Source organism: Homarus americanus, unplaced genomic scaffold (assembly GCF_018991925.1).
Source record: "Homarus americanus isolate GMGI-L3 unplaced genomic scaffold, GMGI_Hamer_2.0 scaffold52839, whole genome shotgun sequence".
Classification (NCBI taxonomy): domain Eukaryota; kingdom Metazoa; phylum Arthropoda; class Malacostraca; order Decapoda; family Nephropidae; genus Homarus; species Homarus americanus.
Window position 1 is genome coordinate 141,757 of NW_024712437.1, and position 22,069 is coordinate 163,825.

At 44.6% G+C, this 22,069-nt stretch overlaps 1 protein-coding gene across 1 annotated transcript in view; it reads right to left on the reverse strand.

Annotated features, from left to right (window-relative positions):
* The window catches only part of LOC121860398 (roundabout homolog 2-like), a gene marked incomplete at its 5' end in the record, with an annotated part of 81,083 nt that overhangs the window by 58,611 nt on the left and 403 nt on the right, over positions 1-22,069 (reverse strand). Inside the window, 4 exon segments of the mRNA XM_042357520.1 lie at positions 7,509-7,628; positions 15,193-15,316; positions 17,430-17,437; positions 17,847-18,031. Coding sequence (XP_042213454.1) covers positions 7,509-7,628; positions 15,193-15,316; positions 17,430-17,437; positions 17,847-18,031 — 437 coding nt within the window.

The following is a 22,069-nucleotide window of genomic DNA, read 5'->3' on the forward strand; positions in this document are numbered from 1 at the left end:
ACCCTCAAAGGCAACTCACGTGACACAAAGAGAGGTTAACTCACTAGCTCTGTGGGATTGGCCATTCCTGCCTTGTTAATTACCGCCCTCTCCACTACACCATACTAAACGACCCTTCTCTCAATTATTTGCTGCTATATTAAACCTTGGCTATATTGTCTAAACCTTGGCTATATTGTCTAAACCTTGGCTATATTGTCTAAACCTCGGCTATATTGTCTAAACCTTGGCTATATTGTCTAAACCTTGGATATATTGTGGACACCTCGGCTATACTGTGTGCCCCTCGGCTATATATATTTTCATGTATAGCAGCGGCTGGTATATAGTACGTCAGGTATATATCGTCTATATTACAGGTATACAGGTATATGTTGTGTTATTTGGGCTATATTATGAGCCAGGAGTCTATCTATTTATCTACAGAGAAAGAGAAACATGGTGAGTGTGTGTGTAAGAGAGAGAGAGAGAGAGAGAGAGAGAGAGCCAGGTTGGAAAACACGTACAGGTTCGGGTTATTAAGATTGACATCAAGTTTCCCGCGTAAATTGGCCGTTTACTGTAGCGTTCGCGAGTCTTGTCGGATTCTTCAGACGGATTCCCAACTCGCCTCCAACCTCGTTCTTGTAACATTTCCCCAACCCTCCTTTTTTCCTCAATTTATTTATTTTTTTTATTTCCATTTGTTAATTTTATATCTTTGTGTGATTTTTATGTTAGTGGTGTGATTTTGTATTGGTATTGTGTTTTTAAATGATGTTTATGTATGCTTCGTTTAATGTTCCTGTTTTTCGTTTAACGTTCCTGTGTTTCGTTTAACGTTCCTGTGCTCCGTTTAACGTTCCTGTGTTCCGTTTAACGTTCCTGTGTTTCGTTTAACGTTCCTGTGTTCCGTTTATCGCGTTTTATATCGTTTGATGTAGTTATGTAATGTTTAACGTATACATGTGTGTCTGTGTTTATGAAGCTTTTTGATGTTTGTGTTTCCTTGTGGGTGTAGAGGCGAGGAAGTGAAGCTGGAGAAGAAACAATTGGTGAGGGGTGACGGGTGAGGGGGGTTGAGAGGGGTGAGGGGGGTTGTGAGGGGTGAGAGGTTGTGAGAGGGGCAAGGGGTTGTGAGAGGTAGAGGGGGTGAAAGGGTGGAAGGGGGTGGTGCATCACGCCTCTTAGACAATGACAACAAACTGTGCAGTAGAGTCGTTGGTGTGTTCCTTACAAGCCCCAGAGTACAACAGACGTGGCCAAGTGATGAGCAGGTCGTGGCCAAATTGTGAACTAAAATGGCCAAGATATCACAACAGACATGGCCAGACGCTAACCACAACATATCACTTAATATTTCTCTATCCTAGAATCACACAAGGTTGAAGCTGGCTGCAATATGGCCACCCAAAAGGAATATTGCGAAAAATTGTTGAAATGTTGCAGGAGTGAAAATATAAGAGTGAAGGACTTCTCAAACCGCTGACATTTATTCCCTGGTGGCTTGGCTGTTCCGTCGAGAAGCACTACCAACTTACTGCAGTAATAGTCAACTATACCGAGTCTTAACCTAACTTAACCTAACCTGACCTAACTTAACCTAACCTAACCTGACCGAACCTGACCTAACTTTATATCTGCCCAGCGTTGAAGCGTCACAAATTACCTGGAAATACTAATCAAGCGTTGAATCTTTCCATCATAAGGTAACTCATTCATTAAATTTCAATAATTCTTAAAAATAATTCGCATTCATACTTCACGAACCCATTAAAAATCCGGATTCAAGTCAAACGAACCTCATAAAAATCCGGATTCAAGTCTAACGAACCTCATAAAAATCCGGATTCATGCTTAACGAACCTCATCAAAATCCGGATTCAAGTCTCACGAACATCACCAAAATCCGGATTCATGTCAAAGATAAACAGACTCGTAGCTACTATACGGTATCTGAATTAGCCATCAAAACACAACAAGTCCTTCTTGGTCTTCAAAGCGAGGCAGTTTACCTCCATTTACATACGGTCGTTTCTCTTAATTAACTCGTATTGTTGGCAGTTAAGGTAGAAATTACGGGAATATTGACAGATGACGACCGGGGAATGTTGTGGCGAGTGTAATCTTACGGTGAGAGAGAGAGTGTGTTTGCGGTGGTGTGTGTGTGTGTGTGTGTGTGTGTTTTCATTGTAATATAACACATACAATCATTACAAGTTAAACCACACACACACACACACACACACACACACACACACACACACACACACACACACACACACACACACACACACACACACACACAAGCAAAGAGATAAGAATCAGCAATGGTTTCCCCTTACTCATTGGTTACCGTGACGATCTCCTTTCCCCTCCCTCTCTTTCAATCATCCCTCTCGCTCTTGTATCCCATCTTTCAGCCTCTTTTTTCCTCTCTTTCCTTCCCTCTCTCACCTCTACCTCCCTACCCACTTCACTTCTTCTTCCTCCCTTTTCCCTACATCTTCCCCTCCCAAAGCTACTCCCTTGCCTTTTCCCCTCACCCATACCCCCCTCCTACCCCTCCCCTACTCCCTCCTCTCATACCCTCTTCCCCTACCCACCCCTCCCTACCCCCACCTCCCCCTCCCTTAACAACCCAACTACTCCTCATTATTTCACAATAGTCTAAAGGCAGCAAACTGTTGTATCATCTTGACCAGCTCACCAAAAGACGTGTTGCTGTGTGCCCGTCTCTCAAACCTCAAATCAACGATAGACTGAATAGAGATTGAATAGGAGAAGAGGGAGAGACGCGTATGGCCAAGACTCTGTTTAAAAGTTGAGAAAGTGGATTTTTTTTTTTTAAGGGGGAATATTTTTGGGGTAAAGATGTGTATGTATATCTGTGTGTACCCTGAGGCTGTGTGTGTGTGTGTGTGTGTGTGTGTGTGTGAATAAATAAACACACACACACACACACACACACACTTCCTCCCATGAGAAACAAAGAGAAAAAACCAAACACAATCTATGTCAGTCTTTCTTTCCCCGGGGAAGAAACAGGGAAAGAATAAACACAATTTATTCCGACAGTAAACCTTTAAGAAAAAACAAACATTATTGTATTTATTTATTTATTTGTTTGTTTGTTTTTTGTTGGTGTAAAGGTAAAGGTGAAGCGGGATCTGTGTTTGTTTGTTTTTGTTTGGTTGTGTGTGTGTTTATGTTTGCTTGTTTGTTTCTGTTTGTGTGTGTTTGTTTGTATGTATTTTTCCTTTCGTTTTAATGTGCCTTTTGTCTATCTCTGTTTTACTGCCCGTCTCTCTCTCTCTCTCTCCTTCCCTCTCTGTCTATATGAATGTCTCTCTCTCTGTCTCTCTCTGTCTCTCTCTCTCTCTCTCTCTCTCTCTCTCTCTCTCTCTCTCTCTCTCTGTCTCTCTCTCTCTCTCTCTCTCTCTCTCTCTCTCTCTGTCTCTCTCTCTCTCTTTTATTAGTATTTATAAGTATTACAGTTATAAATGATATTGTATATATTTCACGTTATGACGGACATTTAGTGAAAGGTTAAAGCAATTATATGCAAATGACCTTTATCTGGGGATATTATTTAATAGAAAGATAAATATTATATAGATGGTTGTTGTTGTGGTGGTGGTGGTGGTTGTTGTTGTTGTTGTTGTTGTTGTTGTTGTAGTTGTTGTTGTGGTGGTTGTTGTTGTTGTTGTTATTGAGGTGGTGGTTGTTGCTGTTGTTGTTGTTGTGGTTGTTGTTGTGGTTGTTGTTGTTGTGAAGTGAAATTGGTTGTTGTTGTTGTTGTTGTTGTTGTTGTGGTGGTGGTTGTTGCTGTTGTTGTTGTTGTAGTTGCTGTTGTGGTTGTTGTTGTGGTTGTTGTTGTTATTAGTAGTGGTTGTTGTTGTTGTTGTTGTTGTTGTGGTGGTGGTTGTTGCTGTTGTTGTTGTTATTTATTTGTTGTGTTGGTGGTTGTTGCTGTTGTTGTTTTTGTTGTTGTTGTTGTTGTGGTGGTGGTTGTTGTTGCTTTGTTGTTGTTGTTGGCAGTTGTTGTTGTGGTTGTTGTTGTGGTTGTTGTTGTGGTGGTGGTTGTTATTGTTGTTATTATTGTTGTTGTTGTTGTTGTTGTTGTTGTTGTTGTTATTATTTATTATTATTGTTATTATCATTATTATTATTAGTTCGGTCAATCACATTCTCTTTTTTACACACACCCACACACACACACACACACACACACACACACGATCAAAATATGTAAATGCTATAAATAAAACAGTAAATTAGAAATGTTTATATTAGTTAGAAAAATCATTAATATATTGCTATGTATTTATCTTCACTACACGAGGTCATACAAGAGGTAGGATATAGGAGACTTATCTTAGTAATATATTAAGAGGTGTGTGAAGTGTGAAGGGGTAAGAGTGTGTGAGTGTGAAGGGGTAGAGTGTGTGAGTGTGAAGGGTAGAGTGTGTGAGTGTGGGGTAGGGAATTAGTAGCTGAGGTGTGAGAAGGGGTGGGGGTGTGTGAGTGTGAGAGGGGTAAGAGGTGTGTGAGTGTGAAGGGGGTAAGAGTGTGTGAGTGTGAAGGGGTAGAGTGTGTGGTGTGAAGGGGTAGGGGTGTGTGAGTGTGAAGGGTGGGGGTGTGTGGTGTGAAGGGGGTGGGGGTGTGTGTGAGTGTGAAGAAGGGGTAGAGTGTGTGAGTGTGAGAGGTAGAGTGTGAGAGGTAGCGTGTGAGAGTGTGAGAGGTACTGAGTGGGTTGATAGTAATATAATTAACACGACTTCAAAAGACACAAATGAATTGCAAATTACTTTCTCATAATTAACATAAAATTTTATTGAGAAGAGTTTTATTTTTTTACTCTGTGTGTGTGTGTGTGTGTGTGTGTGTGTGTGTGTGTGTGTGTGTGTGTGTGTGTGTGTGTGTGTGTGTGTGTGTGTCTCGTTTTTATAACCCTGTTCTTTTATTTCATCTCTGGAACACAACCTCCAAGTAATCAGCTGGTGGTGGTGAGTGTTGCCGTCTTGGTGAGCATCATAATATTACCCTAATCTTACAACCCTCATCCATTTATTCTCCTTTAAAATACAATAAATAAACTTACCCATAATTGATAAAAACACAAAAAAATAATCGTTTATGGGTATTTTATTTAGAGTATAGATGAGATAAAATACAATAAACGATGGAAAGACGAAGAAAACCAGATAAATGGCAAGAAGAAGCGCGGGAAGAGGGGATGAATGACGGGAAGACTAATATTAACAAGTAGACGTGAGGGAACACTTGAATGGCACTGTGAGAGGAAGAGCTGCCGTGTAATGCTGCGTGTAATTAAGTACAAGGGAATACTTCCTCTGATGTACATACGTGCTGCTAAGGAGGAGGAGGAGGAGGGAGGAAGAGGAGGAGGAGGAGGGAGGAAGAGGAGGAGGAGGAGGGAGGAAGAGGAGGAGGTTGGGTCTGTATGTTGTGGTCACAGTTGCCAAGATGGGCGAGTCTGCAGTGTTGCCATCTTGGTGTATCTTGTTTTGGTTGAGATCCATGTGTGACCTGTGTTATGATGTGAGAGAGAGAGAGAGAGAGAGAGAGAGAGAGAGAGAGAGATGTGACCAAGACTCAGGTGAAACAGATGAGTCAACAGGTATAAGGTTAATGAATCACACACACACACACACACACACACACACACACACACACACACACACACACACACCACACACACACACACACACACACACACACACACACACACACACACACACACACACACACACACACACACACACACACACACACACACACACACACACACACACACACACACACACACACACACACAGTCAACACAACTCAGACGAAGAGAAGAAAGATAAACACAGACACAACGAACTAACAAACAGACAGACGACCCACACAAACAGAAACACACACACACAAACAAACACAAACACAAAGACATACAAACAAACACACACAGGAACTACAAAATCACTTTCCTCGATGAACCTCCGCACCATCTTGATAATGCCACCGAGGGAAGACAGTGCTAAGCAACACCCACCATAGAGTCGAAATTCCCAAGTAAAGGACATATGAAACACACCCTAAAACATATTCCTGGTTTAATCCTCTCTCTCTCTCTCTCTCTCTCTCTCTCTCTCTCTCTCTCTCTCTCTCTCTCTCTCTCTCTCTCGTCACCGTCTCTCTGTCTCTCACTCTATCTCTCTCTTCACCTGTCTCTCTGTCTCTCATTCTATCTCTCTCGTCACTGTCTCTCTGTCTCTCACTCTATCTCTCCGTACCTGAATGAACAACCACCATTCACCCACCACAAAAAATGCAATTATCTCTACCTGTCTCTATCTATTGGCCAGACAACACCAATTACTCTCTCTCTCTCTCTCTCTCTCTCTCTCTCTCTCTCTCTCTCTCTCTCTCTCTCTCTCTCTCTCTCTCTCTTTCTTTCTCTCTCTCTCTCTCTCCATGCAACCACGAGAGAAGGGCCAATTATCCCTCGCTGCCTCTATCTGTCCATTCACTACACAACATACTGTCTCTCTCTGTCTCTCTCTGTCTCTCTCTGTCTCTCTCTGTCTCACACACACACACACACTTCTAATTTGTATCGTTCAATTTCCCATAAAACTTCAAGCGATTCCCATTCCTATGCATTGATGTCCGAAGGGAGAGAATACCCTTTTTTTTCCTCTCTTTATTTCGTAGTTTTTTTTTTTTCACGTTTAATTTTTACGGCATGAAATTTTTCCGGAGAATGGAATTTTTTTGGGGATGGTGGGGAGGGAAGAGTGGGGGAAAGAGAGGAGTGGGAATATGGGGGGCAGAGAGAACAGGGTAACCAGCTCCTCTGTCAGCCGTATGTAGAATAAATGAAATTGGAAAGTATAATGTTTTTTGGTTTTAGTGGTCTCCTTTTTTTCACCTATATCAATTTTGTTGTTTATTGTTTGTTTTTTGTTATTTGTGGTGATGGTGTTTGTTTTGTGTTTTTGTTTTTGTGTTTTTTCTCGATGATTGGGGTCAAGAAAATTAATACCATCGAAAAGATGAATTGGAATATATAGATAGATGGGGTGGAGAGCAAGGTCTCCTCTCATGAGACCAAAATACCCACAGAAAGGATGGCTCCCACTTAGAGATATCTCAGACATATCTCAAAAAAAAAGTTTGGAGAGAGATACCGTGGGAGACATTCCTCAGCTAGAGATATTTGGAACTGATTCATGGCACATCTTCTCTGCCCCCTCCCTCCCCCCAGCCTCCTCCTCCCCTCCTCTTCTTATCTATCTACAATCCCCTCCGCCCTTTTCCAACCCCTCTCTCTCTTTCCACTTTCCTTCCTCCACTTCCTTTCCTTTCTTTCTCCTCCTTTCTATCCTCCCTTCCCTCACCCCTCTCCAACCCCATTTCCCTTTCCCTCCTACTAAACATTTAAAAACAACTCTCCTTCCCCTTCCCTCTACCCATCCCCTTCCCTCTCCCCTTCCCTCTCCCTCCCTCCCCCTTACCCCCCCCGCCCACATCCTGCAGCTGACGCACCGGAGGCCCTTCCAGTAGATCCTTGCCGGGAACTTGGCCAACAGGATGTGGTAAAACTCGCTCTCGACATCCTAGGGACTCCGTCGACCCTGCAGGACCCAATTGAATAGTTAATTTCACCATTCTGGAGTATAACGGAGGTATGGTATCTCTCTATCTCTTGTTTTATCGCTCTTTCTTTATATCTTTCACTCTCGTTTTATCCTGTCTCTCGTTTTATCTTTCTTAGTATCTCTCCGTCTTTATCTCTCTCGCTTTATCTTTATCTCTCTCTCTTTATCTCTCACTCACATTATCTCTCGCTTTATCTCTCTCTCTCTCTTTCTTTCTCACTTTCTCTCTTTCCACGTCCTCCTTCTTCTCACCACTCTGCTTCCCCTCCTCTCTTCTCCTTCCTCCCAGTACATCACATCTGCTTTAAATCTCGTCTCGGTCCCGCCAAAGGCTCTCAAACTTTTAATTGTCGAATAATTAATTTTTATTAGTACCCCACGACGTAAACCAAGGCCCCACGACGTAAACCAAGGCCCCACGACGTAAAGCAAGACTCCACGACGTGAAGTAAGACTCCACGACGTAAAGCAAGACCCCACGACGTAAAGCAAGACTCCACGACGTAAAGTAAGACCCCACGACGTAAAGCAAGACCCCGACGTAAAGTAAGACTCACGACGTAAAGTAAGACCCCGACGTAAGTAAAGACTCCACGACGTAAAATCATGTAGTAAGACTCTACGACGTAAGTAAGACCCCACGACGTAAAGCAAGACCCCACGATACGTAAAGAGATGTAAAGTAAGACTCTACGACGTAAAGTAAGACCCCACGACGTAAAGCAAGACCCCACGACATAAAGCAAGACTCCACGACGTAAAGTAAGACCCCACGACGTAAAGTAAGACCCCACGACGTAAAGCAAGACCCCGAGACGTAAAGTAAGACCCCCACGACGTAAAGTAAGACTCCACGACGTAAAACAAGACCCCACGACATAAATCAAGACTCCACGACGTGAAGCAAAACTTCACGATGCAAAGGAAGGAATTGACGAGATCGGTTCCTATGTCGTTTTATTGAGAGACTTAGTGAAGTGTTCCGGATGTGTGTGTGTGTGTGTGTGTGTGTGTGTGTTGACAACATCATTCTTCCAAACTGACCTGGGAAACTCTTCCTCCTCTTTTCCTCCTTTCTCTTCTTCCTCTATGCTCCTCCTCCCTTCCTCGTTTTCTTCCAACTTCCTCTCATTCTTCATCTTCCTCCTTCTTCCTCCTCCTCACCTCCTGCTTCTCTTCATCTGCCACCACCCCCTTCCTCCACCTCCTCCTCCTTCTCCTCTCACCTCCACCTCCTCCTCCTTCTCCTCTCACCTCCTCCTCCTCCTCCCTCTTCCTCCTCCTCCTTCACCGTGAGACCTTCTAGTAATGGAATCTGTAATAGTTGGGTCGTTAACTTCGGCATTCTGGGGAATTATTCACCTCCTAAATCCTGTCCCAACCCCCAGCCCTCCCCTCCTGAGCCCTCCTCACCTCCCCTCCCCAGCCCCTCTCCTCTCTTCCTCCTCCCCAGCCCCTCTCTCCCCTCCCCAGACCCACTCCTCACCCCCTCCCACACACAAAGGGCTGGTTTTCCGCCTGCTTCCCAACTTTCGACCCCCTCCTTCTCCCCTTCCTCCTCTTCCTTCTTCCTAAGCCTTCCCCTCCTTCTCCTCCCCAACCCTCTCCTCCCCAAACTTCCTCCTCCCCAACCCTCCTCTCCTCCCACACATACACAAAGCCTTGGTCTTTCGCCTGCCTGCTTGCCTGCTTGCCTGGTTAGAGAGAGAGAGAGAGAGAGAGGGAGAGAGAGCTTCACTTCCCTCACTTTCTCTCCCTACATCTTCCTCCCTGCTTTTGTGAGTCACTGCTTGTTTACTCGTTTTCTTTGCCTACCTGCTTTATCTACCTGCTTAATCCACCTCCTTAATCTACCTACTTAATCTACCTTTATAATCTACCTATCTGCTTAACCTACCTCCTTTATCAACCTCCTTAATCAACTTCCTTAATCAACCTCCTTAATCAACCTCCTTAATCAACCTACTTAATCAACCTCCTTAATCTACCTACTTAATCTACCTACTTAATCAACCTCCTTAATCAACCTCCTTAATCAACCTCCTTAATCAACCTACTTAATGTACCCTAATTAATCTACCTGTTTAATCTATCGTCTCAATCTACCTGGTCTACGCTGTGCTACAAGAACACTCACTCTCTGTTTACACAAGTCTGTCGACACATAATCTGTCTATTTACAGTTTCTCAGACACATAATCACTCTATTTACACTCTAGTTGACTCTGAGAGATGTTGAGAAGCTTAGCAAGGCAAGGAGAGATTAGCTGAAGAGATTGGCAAGAGAGAAAGAGATTATTTTATCTCTCTGTTTGCATTTTGAGATCCCTGGAGAAAGAGATAGAGAGAGAGAGAGAGAGAGAGAGAGAGACTGCCTTACGAGAAGCTGTTTTAGGTAAGAGATATTTTTATTGTTATTTTATTGATCGTAATTTCTAGTCGCCGTCTTTGTGTCATAGGTGAGGAGAGATAGTGAGAGACGTTCTCTTGTCTCAAACTTAACAGACATCCCCTGAGAGACACCCCCATTGAGACCCCCTGAGAGACCTCCCCACCCCTCAGAGACCGCCCCACCCCTGAGACACCCCTGAGAAACCGCCCCACCCCTGAGAGACACGTATATAAGCCTTGATCTATGTATCCAACGAGACATCTTGTCGAGATATTGAGATACATGACCTAAGTTCGTCCATCTGTACCCCCCTTCCCCTCACCCCTCACCCTCTCACCCCCCCTCACCCCTCACCCCTCACCCCCTCATTGTTGTGGACCAGACCAGGCGTGTGAGGTGACCCTGAGTGCCTCTAAGCTGGTCATCTCTTTATTTTATCTCTTTTTGGCTTTATATCTCTCTCTCTCTCTTGGATGTAAGGTCTGTCTGTCTGTCTGTCTGTCTGTCTGTCTGTCTGTCTGTCTGTCTGTCTGTCTACTTTTCATCTCTTAAACGATGTATCTGTGTCTCTCTCTCCAAGGAAACAGAGAGAGAGAGACAGAGAGAAAATAAGGTAGAGAGAGAGAGAGAGAGAGAGACAGAGAGAGAGAGAGAGAATAATAATACTATTCCCACATTCCAAAGGGAGAGAGAAAGAGGGAAAACTTTGTGTAGCCTCTGACGCTTCTCCACTAGGCAATGAGGAGGAGGGAGAGAGAGAGGGAGGGAAGAGGAAATGAGGAAGGAGAGAGGGAGAGGAGAGAGAGGGAGGAAGGGAGGGAGGAAGGGAGGGAGAGAGAGGAGAGGGAGGAAGCAAGGAAGGGGAGAGGGGGAGGAGAGAAGGGAGGGAGAGAGAGGAGAGAGGAAGGAAGTAAGGAAGGGGAGAGAGGGAGGAAAAGGAGTGACGAGGAGTAGGGCAAATATGGAGGGTGAGACAAATGGAGAGAGAGGAAGAGTGGAGAGGGAGTGAGGGCAAGGGAGAGGAGGGAAGCAAGGTGTGTGTGTGTGTGTGTGTGTGTGTGTGTGTGTGTGTGTGTGTGTGTGTGTGTGTGTGTGTGTGTGTGTGTGTGTGTGTGTGTGTGTGTGTGTGTGTGTGTGTGTGTGTGTGTGTGTGTGTGTGTGTGTGTGTGTGTGTGTGTGTGTGTGTGTGTGTGTGTGTGTCACTGCTGGCCAACACTACCAGAAGTTCTTCATCAAATAATCGTATTTATCTTCTTTTGTTCTCTTCTCCTCCTCCTCCTACCTTCTTCTTTCTTCCTTCCTCTCCTTGTTCCCTTATTTACCTCCTTCTTCCTATCCTTCTATCATAGTTCCTCCTTCCTTCCCTCCTTCTTTGTCTTCCCTCCTCCCCCCCTCTCGTTCTTCCCTTCCTTACCACCTCCTTCCATCCACCCTCCTCCTTCTCCCTTCTTCTTTCCCACTTCCTTCCCCCTTCCTCCTCCTTTCTTCCCTCCCTCTTCTTCTTCCCTCCTTCCTTCTTTCCCTTCTCCCATTCGCTCTCTCTCCTCTCCTTTCCTTTTTTCTCTCTCTCTTCCATCGTTTATCAACTATCTCCCTTCCGTTCCATACTCTGCCAGTGAGTGAGTGAGTGAGTGAGTGAGTGAGCGAGTGAGTGAGTCAGGAACTGCATTCATAGAGCCAGCTGAAGCAAGTAGGACAACATTAGATCAGCAAATGCCAAAATAAATCTTCTCTCGGCGTCTCTTCATTGTCATCATCTGATTATCTCTCCTGTCTCACGTTATCTCCACCTGATGAGTGTCTCTCTCTCACTCACTGTCTCTCACTTCTTATCTCTTTGTCTCTCAGCGTCTTATCTCACCTCCTCCGGGTGTTCCAAGTCTCGATATTTATCTCCTTGATTAAGAGATTCAATCTTATCTCTCTGTCTCTCTCTCTGTCTTCTCTTGAGTCTGGATTTCTGTAATTTCTTTCTCTCTCTCTCTCTCTCTAGCTATTTACCTGTCTGTCTGTCTGTCTGTCTGTCTGTCTGTCTGGGTTTTCTTAAGGCTTCATAGAGAAAGAGACAGACACACAGAGAGAGAGAGAGGAAGTGCCATGAAGAAGGTTGGCACTAATGGCACAGTCTGGCCCTCACCTTTTAGATATAAGTGAAGGGAGTTGAATGACGTCCTGAGATTAATATTTGGAGTGCCTCTCTCTCTCTCTCTCTCTCTCTCTCTCTCTCTCTCTCTCTCTCTCTCTCTCTCTCTCTCTCTCTCTCTCCTCTCTCTCTCCTTCTCTCCTACCTCCCCTTTTTTTTCTCTCTCTCCTTCTCTCCTACCTCCCATTCTTCTCTCTCTCTTCTCCCTTATATTCTCCACCTTCCTATTCTCCCATCCATCCTTCCCCTTCCCCCTCACCCTCCCCCTCCCCCTCCCCCTCATCAGTAAGACCAGCTCACCTGAGAGGGTTAATGTAGGTCAATTAGTGAGTTACCTGTGTTATTATGAACGACTGAAGCCCCTCCCCCTTCTTGATCACGTGTACAGGTAAGTGAAGGGATTTAGCTTCTGTCTGTCTGTCGAGTTACCTGTCTCTTTTTTCTGGCCGTATGTCTGTCTGTCTGTCAACACACACACGCACTACACAGATTCACCAACAGACACCCATATCGCACGCACACACACACACACACACACACACACACACACACACGAGTCAACAGCTGTCAGTAGAGGTAACTGTCAGGTCTAAGATATCAGAGGAATATTTCTATAAACACGAAGACGGATGGTTGAGGATTGTGTCGGTGGCTGAGACATTGATAGATAGTGTGTATGTATTGACCTAATTTAACCCAACCTCACCCAACCTAACCCAACCTCACCCCACCTCGCCCCACCTCACTTAACCCAACCTCACCAAACGTAACCTAATAATATCTAGCCTTTCCTAACCTAACCTAACCTAACCAAACTGTACATTAAGACTCACTGATATACTACACTATATTTTTCCTACATTATATTGTAACTCTGTCAACACACACATATGAATGTTGAATGAGGGACTTTATTCATAGTTATACATTCTGAGAACACAAGAGAGAATGTTAAATGTCCTTCTTGGTGTACACACATTCTGGGGAGCCATGTACACCTAACCTAACCTAACCTAACCTAACCTAACCGAACCTAAACTAACCTAACCTAAACTAACCTAACCGAACCTAAACTAACCTAACCTAAACTAACCTAACCTAACCCTGTGAGGATGATGGTATATTCCGGGTTGTGTTGTAGTGAGGTTGACAGCGTCCAGCGAGCTTTAACGAGAGACTTAAATGAAAATCGATCCCATTATTGTTGTCACTCACTCACTCAGGCACTCAGTCACTCTGTCACTCAACTCAGCCACTCAGTCACTCAGTCACTCTGTCACTCAAGTCAGCCACTCAGTCACTCAGTCACTCACTCAACTACTCAATCACTCATTCACCTATAATTGTAGTCACTCTGTCACTCAACTCAGCCACTCAGTCACTCTGTCACTCAAGTCAGCCACTCAGCCACTCAGTCACTCACTCAGCCACTCAGTCACTCACTCAACTACTCAATCACTCATTCACCTATAATTGTAGTCACTCAGTCACTCACAATAACAGAAAGACTCTCCTTTGTGTAAACTCTCACATAATGCGACACATAACGAGACTTTATGGACAAGACGACGACTAGCACGACCTCTACGACCATTATTGTGGAATAGTTGTCGTCACGAATACTCCTTCTGGGTCGTGTCTAGTTTAAGAGGTCGCTTTGTGCTTCAGGTCGTTCTAAGTTTGCTAAGGTCGTTTTCTATAATAAGATAAGATGTGTACGACCCCCATCCCCTCGATGTGAGTAGTTCCTAGTCGTACTCAGTTCCAGGGCTCTTCCACAGTTCCTATAGGTCGTATTCTTCAGCTAGATAACACCTAAACGACCTCTTCACCCCAACAATAACACCCCACCCCCAAGTCGTACTCAGTTCCCAGATTCCACCAGAGTTCACAGAGGGTCGTTTTCTTCCACAACATAGCACATGTACGACCCTCCTCCCCCTCCCCACATCCCTTTCTCTCCCCTCCCCCTCTGCCACCCTCCCCTCTTCTGCCCCTGCCCTCTTCCCCTTTCTCCCCCTTCTACCCTCCCCTCCTCCACCTTTTCCCTCCTCTCACCTCCCCAGGCTCCTCTCCCCCACCCGTGCCTACCACCCCTCCCCACCCTTCCCCCTCTACCCCTTCTCCCCCCTTCCCCCCTAAACATATGACTGCAACATATACAGCCCAAGCGACACCATTGAAATCTCTGGGCCAAAGTTGTGTTGCGCCAAACTCACACTTTTTTGCCTACGAAAGTTTACACACATGTCTGAGAATTTTTCTTCATATGAGATCGTGTGGCATTTACCTTCCAGAGTTTACTTTATAATTAGTAAATGCTGGAGGGAGTTTTGTTTTGTTATTGTAGTTGGTGTGTGTGTGTGTGTGTGTGTGTGTGTGTGGTAGTTAGTGGCACTGTGATAATTAATGGCACTGTAGTAGTAGTTAATGGCACCCTGTAGTAATTAGTGGCACTGTGATAATTCATGTCACCCTGGTAGATTAGTGACACTGTGGTAGTTAATGCCTCTGTAACCACCGACAACCCTGGCTATTAAGTAGTTAGTGTCACCCTGGTAGTTAGTGGGCCGTGTCTAATAGCCCAAATGACCTTAACTTTACCTAATAACCTCACCTGGGAATGGTCCACTCACCATCTGACTCCAAAAATACTGAACAACAACAAAACTACTCCCAATGTTGCCAGAAGAAATTCATGAAACACACACACACACACACACACACACACACACACACACACACACACACACACACACACACACACACACACACACACTTTCCTTCAAGACTCAGTGTAAACATTTATAATAACAACCACTCAGTATACACTACAGCCACTCTGGGACACTGTAAGACATTCTGGGACATTTTGGGACACGCTTAGAAACTTTAGGACATTTGGGAGACATTGTAGATACCTCTGGGACACCACTAGGGACATCTTAAGGACACTGCAACACACCTATGGGACACCGAGACACATATGGAACACTGTAACACACCTATGGGACACCGAGACACATATGGAACACTGTAACCCACCTCTGGGACACCTCTGGGACACCTCTGGGACACCTCTGGGACACCGAGACACATATGGAACACTGTAACATACCTCTGGGACACCTATGGGACACCGAGACACATATGGAACACTGTAACACACCTCTGGGACACCTCTGGGACACCTCTGGGACACTGGGCGACATATGACGAGCTTAACACAAGTTTTAGCTGACACATGTTGCCACTTAAGCTGCTAAAAGTTCCCTCTCAGCCCCCACGAGAGACTCTGAGAGACTCTGAGAGACTGTGTGAGACTAAGAGAGACCGTGTGAGACTGAGAGACCCTGAGAGACTGTGAGAGACTCTGTGAGAGATTCTTCCCCCACACATTCCTGGAGTCTCTCTTTTTACACGGGAGAATTTTTTGTTTTTTCCCTAAAATTAATTGTTTTTTGTTTTGTCTCGTTAGCCTCAGGTTAGGTTAGGTTAGGTTAGGTTAGGTTTGGTTAGGTTAGGTTTGGTTAGGTTAGGTTAGGTTTGGTTAGGTGAGGTTACGAAAGATTATAAAAAACAGCCCCAAAATTTATAAAAAATCTCCCCAAATTAAAAAAGTCGACTAAAAAAAGTAAAAAATTCTCTTCACTGCCCAAAACAGCGACTATAAAACGGTGGTAAAATACTCAACAAAAGTATAAATTCCTTGATGCATAAATTCTAAGGCTAGACAGAATCCAGCATTTTTTGTTTAAGTATTTTTGTCGAGTATGACCGAAATGTTTTAATGAGATACAATGTGTGTGTGTGTGTGTGTGTAAGGGGGGATAGGGGAGGGGGAAGGGGAGGAAGGGAGAGGGGAGGAAGGGAGAGGGAGGAAGGGAGAGGGGAGAGAGGAGGAGAGGAAAAAAGGAAGGAATGGGAAGGAAGAAGAGGGAGAGGAGGGACGGGGAGGGATGAGAGAGGAAACAGAGGATAGGAAAAGGAAGTAAATGAAGGAGGAGAGAGAGAAGAAGAAAAGAAAGGGGAGAAAGAAAGAAAGAAGGAAGAAGAAAGAAAGAAGAGGGAGATAACCAGAGAAGCGTAAAATATCAACACTAAAATACGAAAGACATAAAGAGGAGAAAAATAAAAGAGAGAAATGTAGATAAAAGTGTAATAATAAAACACGAGGGAGAGGAGGAGAGGAAGAGGAGGAGGGAGGGAGGAGGAGAGGAGGAGAGGAGGAGATGAGGAGAGGGAGGAGAAGAGGAGAGGGAGAGGAGGAGAGGGAAGAGGAGGAGAGGGAGAAGGGAGAAGGGAAAGAGGAGGAAGGAACGGGAGAAGAAGAAGAAGAGGAGAGGAAGAGGTGGTTAGGAGGAGGAAGATGTGAGATTAGGTGGTAAGGAGAAGGAGGGAGGAGGGAGGGTGGGGAAGAGGGAGGGAGGAGGTGATGGAGATAACGAGATAGGGAGGTTTTTCTTTCTAGTGAGGGAGGGAGAGGGAGGAGAGGGGAAGGCGAATAGGAAGGGAATGTTAACGAATGAGGCTTGAGAGAGAGAGGAGAGAGAGAGAGAGAGAGAGAGAGAGAGAGAGAGAGAGAACAATAATGGCGCCAGTTACTCTCCGCCAACCATCTCATTTATTACTTTTATTTCATTATTGGGACGATTATTTATCTAGGTAGGGAGGAAGGGTGGGGAGGGAGGGAGGAGGGAGGAAGGAGGGAGGGATGGAGGGACGGAGGGAGGGAAGGAGTGGCGGGAGGGAGGGAGGGAAGGAGGGAGGGAGGGAGGGACGGAGTAGAGGGAGGGAAGGAAATAGAGACAGGAACAACAGCCAACAAACAGCAGACAAACAAAGAGACAGGAACAACAGACAAACAAACAGACAAACACAGACACAGACAAACACACAGACAGACTGTAACAGGACCTCAGGAATGTTAGTAATTAATCTCAGCCACGTGTGTGTGTGTGTGTGTGTGTGTGTGTGTGTGTGTGTGTGTGTGTGTGTGTGTGTGTGTGTGTGTGTGTGTGTGTGTGTGTGTGTGTGTGTGTGTGTGTGTGTGTGTGTGTGTGTGTGTGTGTGTGTGTGTGTGTGTGTGTGTGTGTGTGTGTGTGTGTGTGTGACCTAAGTTTCGTTCAACTGTCTATCTATCTATCTATCTATCGTAATAACAAACAAACAAACACCAATATTGTCTCATTATCTCTCAGTTGTCTCTTGATGCTGATAAATCTCGTATTAATTATCTCACCTGTAATTCTATAACAGGTGAAGAGTCTCAAAAAGTTATTTCATTATGAGTTGTGACGAGACCTCTCACTGTCTCTCACTATCTCTCACTATCTCTCACTCGTCTGTTCTTATCTCTCGCTCATCCTCTTCCTCATCCCCCCACCCCCCTCCCCCTCATCTCCCCCTCCTCCTCATCTCCCCCTGTCTCCTTCATCTCTCAACCAATTCTATGCAAATGTTCTCTGCCAGGAGCCTTAATCTCTGAGGGTCGACCGTGAGACAAATATTTCCCCTTTTAATTGTTGTGAGAACGTCTGTGTGACTGACGGTATTGAGACCATTTAGTAACCAAAGACACCCCTTCCCTTCCCTTCCCTTCCCTTCCCTTCCCTCCCTTCCTAACCTAACCCACCAAACACAGGACTTGGGTACTCACTAGCGATGGTGAGGGTGGCGTTGTTGGAGGTGGCTCTGCCGTTGGTGTTGGAGGCGACGCACTGGTAGACCCCGGCGTCACTCTCCTTCTTGCCCTGCTTGATGGAGAGGAAGAAGAGGGAGCGGGGAAGAAGCACCTTGTTAGAGCGACCATCCTCTTGTGACGTGGACACCATCATCCCGTCCCTGTTGATGGGTAGTTGTGGTTACGTTACCTTACGTTTATTTAGGAAAGGGTTGGTTGGTTTAGTGGTTTACTTTTAATTAGGTTAGGCTAGTTTTAGGGAAATAGTCTTAGTTATGTTTTAATTGGTCATTATAAAAAAAAAAAAAAAAAAAATATATATATATATATATATATATATATTATATATATATATATATATATATATATATATATATATATATATATATATATATATATATATATATATATATATATATATATATATATATATATATATTAGTTAAGTCTTTTGGGAAATTAGTTGTTATCAGAAATATTAAAAACCTGACCCAAGGGAAATCATTTCTTATCAGACCTTATCAGGAGTTAAGATCTGGCCGATGAGGGAGAGAGAGAGAGAGAGAGAGAGAGAGAGAGAGAGAGAGAGAGAGAGAGAGTCCACTACTGTACCCAGAATCGTTCGTTTAAAGTAAGAATTGAAGCCTCGACTCTTAACGACACAACGACCACATTAACGACCTCGTTTGATGGTTCGTTAAGTCTCTTGTGTTTTTCTCTCTTGTTTTATGTTTGTGGTTTATTGTGTTTTAATGATGTTATTTTAATGTAAGTATAATGTGTGTGTGTGTGTGTGTGTGTGTGTGTGTGTGTGTGTGTGTGTGTGTGTGTGTGTGTGTGTGTGTGCCTCCTTCCCTCCTCCATACCACTTCTCACCCTTCCTTCCTCCTCCATACCACTTCTCACCCCTTCCTTCCCCTCCTCCATACCACTTCTCACCCTTCCTTCCCTCCTCCATACCACTTCTCACCCCTTCCTCCCTCCTCCATACCACTTCTCACCTTCCTTCCTCCAACCTTTCTACCACTTTACCCTTCTTCCCCTCCTCCATACCATCTCACCCTTCCTTCCCCTCCTCCATACCACTTCTCACCTTCCTTCCCCTATTCCTTCCTCCCTTATCTGGAGACGTGAGATAAGAAGGAAAGATAAGAGAGGTGACATGATGAGGTCTGGGATGATGGATGATGTGGGTGAGGGGTGGGTGAGGGGTGAGGAGTGGGTGAGGAGTGAGAGGAGGAGTGAAAGTGAGGAAGAGGGAAAGAAGGATAAGGGGTGAGGAAGAGTAGTGAAAAGGAAGAAGGGTAGAGGGGGTGAGAAAAAGGGTAAGAGGGAAGGAAGGGGTGAGGGTGGTGGAGGGGAAAAGAGGTGTTTTAGCTAGTGAGAATTATGGATATTTGTGGTGTGTGTGTGTGTGTAATAATAATTAATAATAATAATTAACGGTTTATTGAAAAGTTCTGCAGCCCGAGGCTGAAAATATACATGGGCATAAATGACTTATTACATACATTGGTGGTTTAACAAAAGCCTTCATTAGAGAAAGGTAAAGGAACATACAGTGAACATACAGATTAATGTAGGTGTTGAACAGCAAAAACGTAGTTAGTAACTCCCTCCCAGATGGTGTTAGGAGGGACCTCACGTGGTGTAGTGGTTCCCTCACAGATGGTGTTATGAGGGGCCTCACGTGGTGTAGTAATTCCCTCACAGATGGTGTTATGAGGGGCCTCACGTGGTGTAGTAATTCCCTCACAGATGGTGTTAGAGGGCCTCACGTGGTGTAGTAATTCCCTCACAGATGGTGTTATGAGGGGCCTCACGTGGTAGTAATTCCCTCACAGAATGGTGTTATGAGGGGCCTCACGTGGTGTGTAATTCCCTCACAGATGGTGTTATGAGGGGCCTCACGTGGTGTAGTAATTCCCTCACAGATGGTGTTATGAGGGGCCTCACGTGGTGTAGTAATTCCCTCACAGATGGTGTTATGAGGGGCCTCACGTGGTGTAGTAACTCCTTCACATATGGTGTTATGAGGGCCTCACGTGGTGTAGTAATTCCCTCACAGATGGTGTTATGAGGGGCCTCACGTGGTGTAGTAACTCCTTCACATATGGTGTTATGAGGGGCCTCACGTGGTGTAGTAATTCCCTCACAGATGGTGTTATATGAGTGAGGTGTGGTTCCAGGCCTTCCTATCGTAGACGAATTAACACATCGCTGGTAGTTGGGTCTCACGGGCCGTTATCACTGGGTACCTGGGACCTCACTGTGTGAAAGGTCAACTTGGGTACCACTGTTACTGCTGAGTTGTTCTCACTGACTTAAGCACTGTTCACCACTGTTCACCTCTGTTTAACACTGGTTCCATTTCTTTCCTAAATGAAATAGTAACTTCTGGCGTGAACTTGTTGATATTCCGGTGGGGAGGAGGGTTCAGGGGAGGGAGTTGGTATGGGCCAACATAGCAGTTGACCTGGCTGCTCCGAGAGGAGCGCCAGGTACGTCTTGACCCTTCGGTGGTCAAGGATGTAGTGTGTGTGTGTGTGTGTGTGTGTGTGTGTGTGTGTGTGTGTGTGTGTGTGTGTGTGTGTGTGTGTGTGTGTGTGTGTGTGTGTGTGTGTGTTTACTGATTCTCCTTTCTTCCTTCCTTCCTTCCTTCCTTTCTCCCCTTCCTCCTTCCTTTATACTTGCCTCACATCCTTTCTCTCCATTCTTCTTCTCCTCTTCCCTCCTCCTTCCTTCCTTCCTTCTTTTTATCTTCTCCTCCTCCTTCCCTCCTCTCTTCCTTCTCGAACACCAAAGTTACAGTATGAATAATATTTTCGTAGCATTTTTAATTCCTTCCCTCCTCCCTCCTTCCTCCCTTCCTCCTCTCCTCCTCCTTCCTCCCTCCTTCCCTCCCTACCTCCCTCAGAAGGTCACATCACCTGGCTGAACTTTATCCCTGGGAAAATAATCCCTCGAATGACCTTTACAAGTTCCCAAAGTTTGCTGTCGTCTGGAGCCACGAGAGGGATTACTGTGTGGGATTACTGTGTGGGATTAATATAAGAGGATTAACATAAAGGGAATGAATATAGAGGGATTTATCTGAGGGATATTATTTTAGGCTCATTATAGGGATTGATAGTGGATTAAAATTGGGATTAGTGAGGGATTAATACAAGGGGGATTTATGTAGGGATTAATATACAAATAATTATAGAGGGATTACTTTGGAATGGACACAGGGGGATTTTTTTCGGAGATTTATATTGGGGGGAACAACGTAGGGATTAATATGAGGATACTATAGGGATTATTGTGGGATTAATGTAAGAGGATTATTATTGGGATATTTTTTGTGGGTTTACGGTATTTTTGGGGGATTTAGGGATTACTTCTCCGAATTTGGGAATTATCGGTCGGGATTTGGGGGATTAGGGAAATTAATCTCCCTCCTCCAATCTCCCTCCTCCAACCATCATAATCTCCCTCCTCCAATCTCCCTCCTCCAACCATCATAATCTCCCTCCTCCAATCTCCCTCCTCCAATCTCCCTCCTCCAATCATATCCCTCCTTCCCCTAATTTACAATCACGAATCGTTAATCAAATGAGTAACTGTACCTGATGATTAGGTATGTGTGAGTAGTTAATTAAGTAAGTATATCTGGCATTCAATTGAGCATCTGTACCTGAACGCTGATTGGATGAGGATATATGAGTATAAGGTCATATGAGCTATTATATTCTGGAGTTAAGTTCAAATGAGAAACTATAGTTCGAGAAATAATAAAAAATAATATTCATGTTGGTGAATTTAATTAAAACAAGTGTGTGAATTAATTAAATACAAGCAAGTATGTTTAGAAGTCAAATGCGAGGCTGTATAAATGCTCAGCTCGAAGTCAAATGAGAGTTTAAAGCCTTAACTCGAATCAAATCAGGAGTTGAAACGTGTCAGTCAAATGTGTAATGTTGTAGGTCATGTTTGTCGGTGTTTGTCACATAACCAGGTGTTTCTGTCACATAACCAGGTATTTGTCACATAACCAGGTGTATGTATGATCTGGGCTGACATTTAAAGGCTGACGTAATATGAGCGAGGCAAGACGCTGACATTTACAAGAGAGAGAATTTTGTGTGTGTGATCAAGCGGGACTCAAACTTGGTGAAACTTTCCTTCCCAACCAAAAAAAGAATAAAAAAAATAAA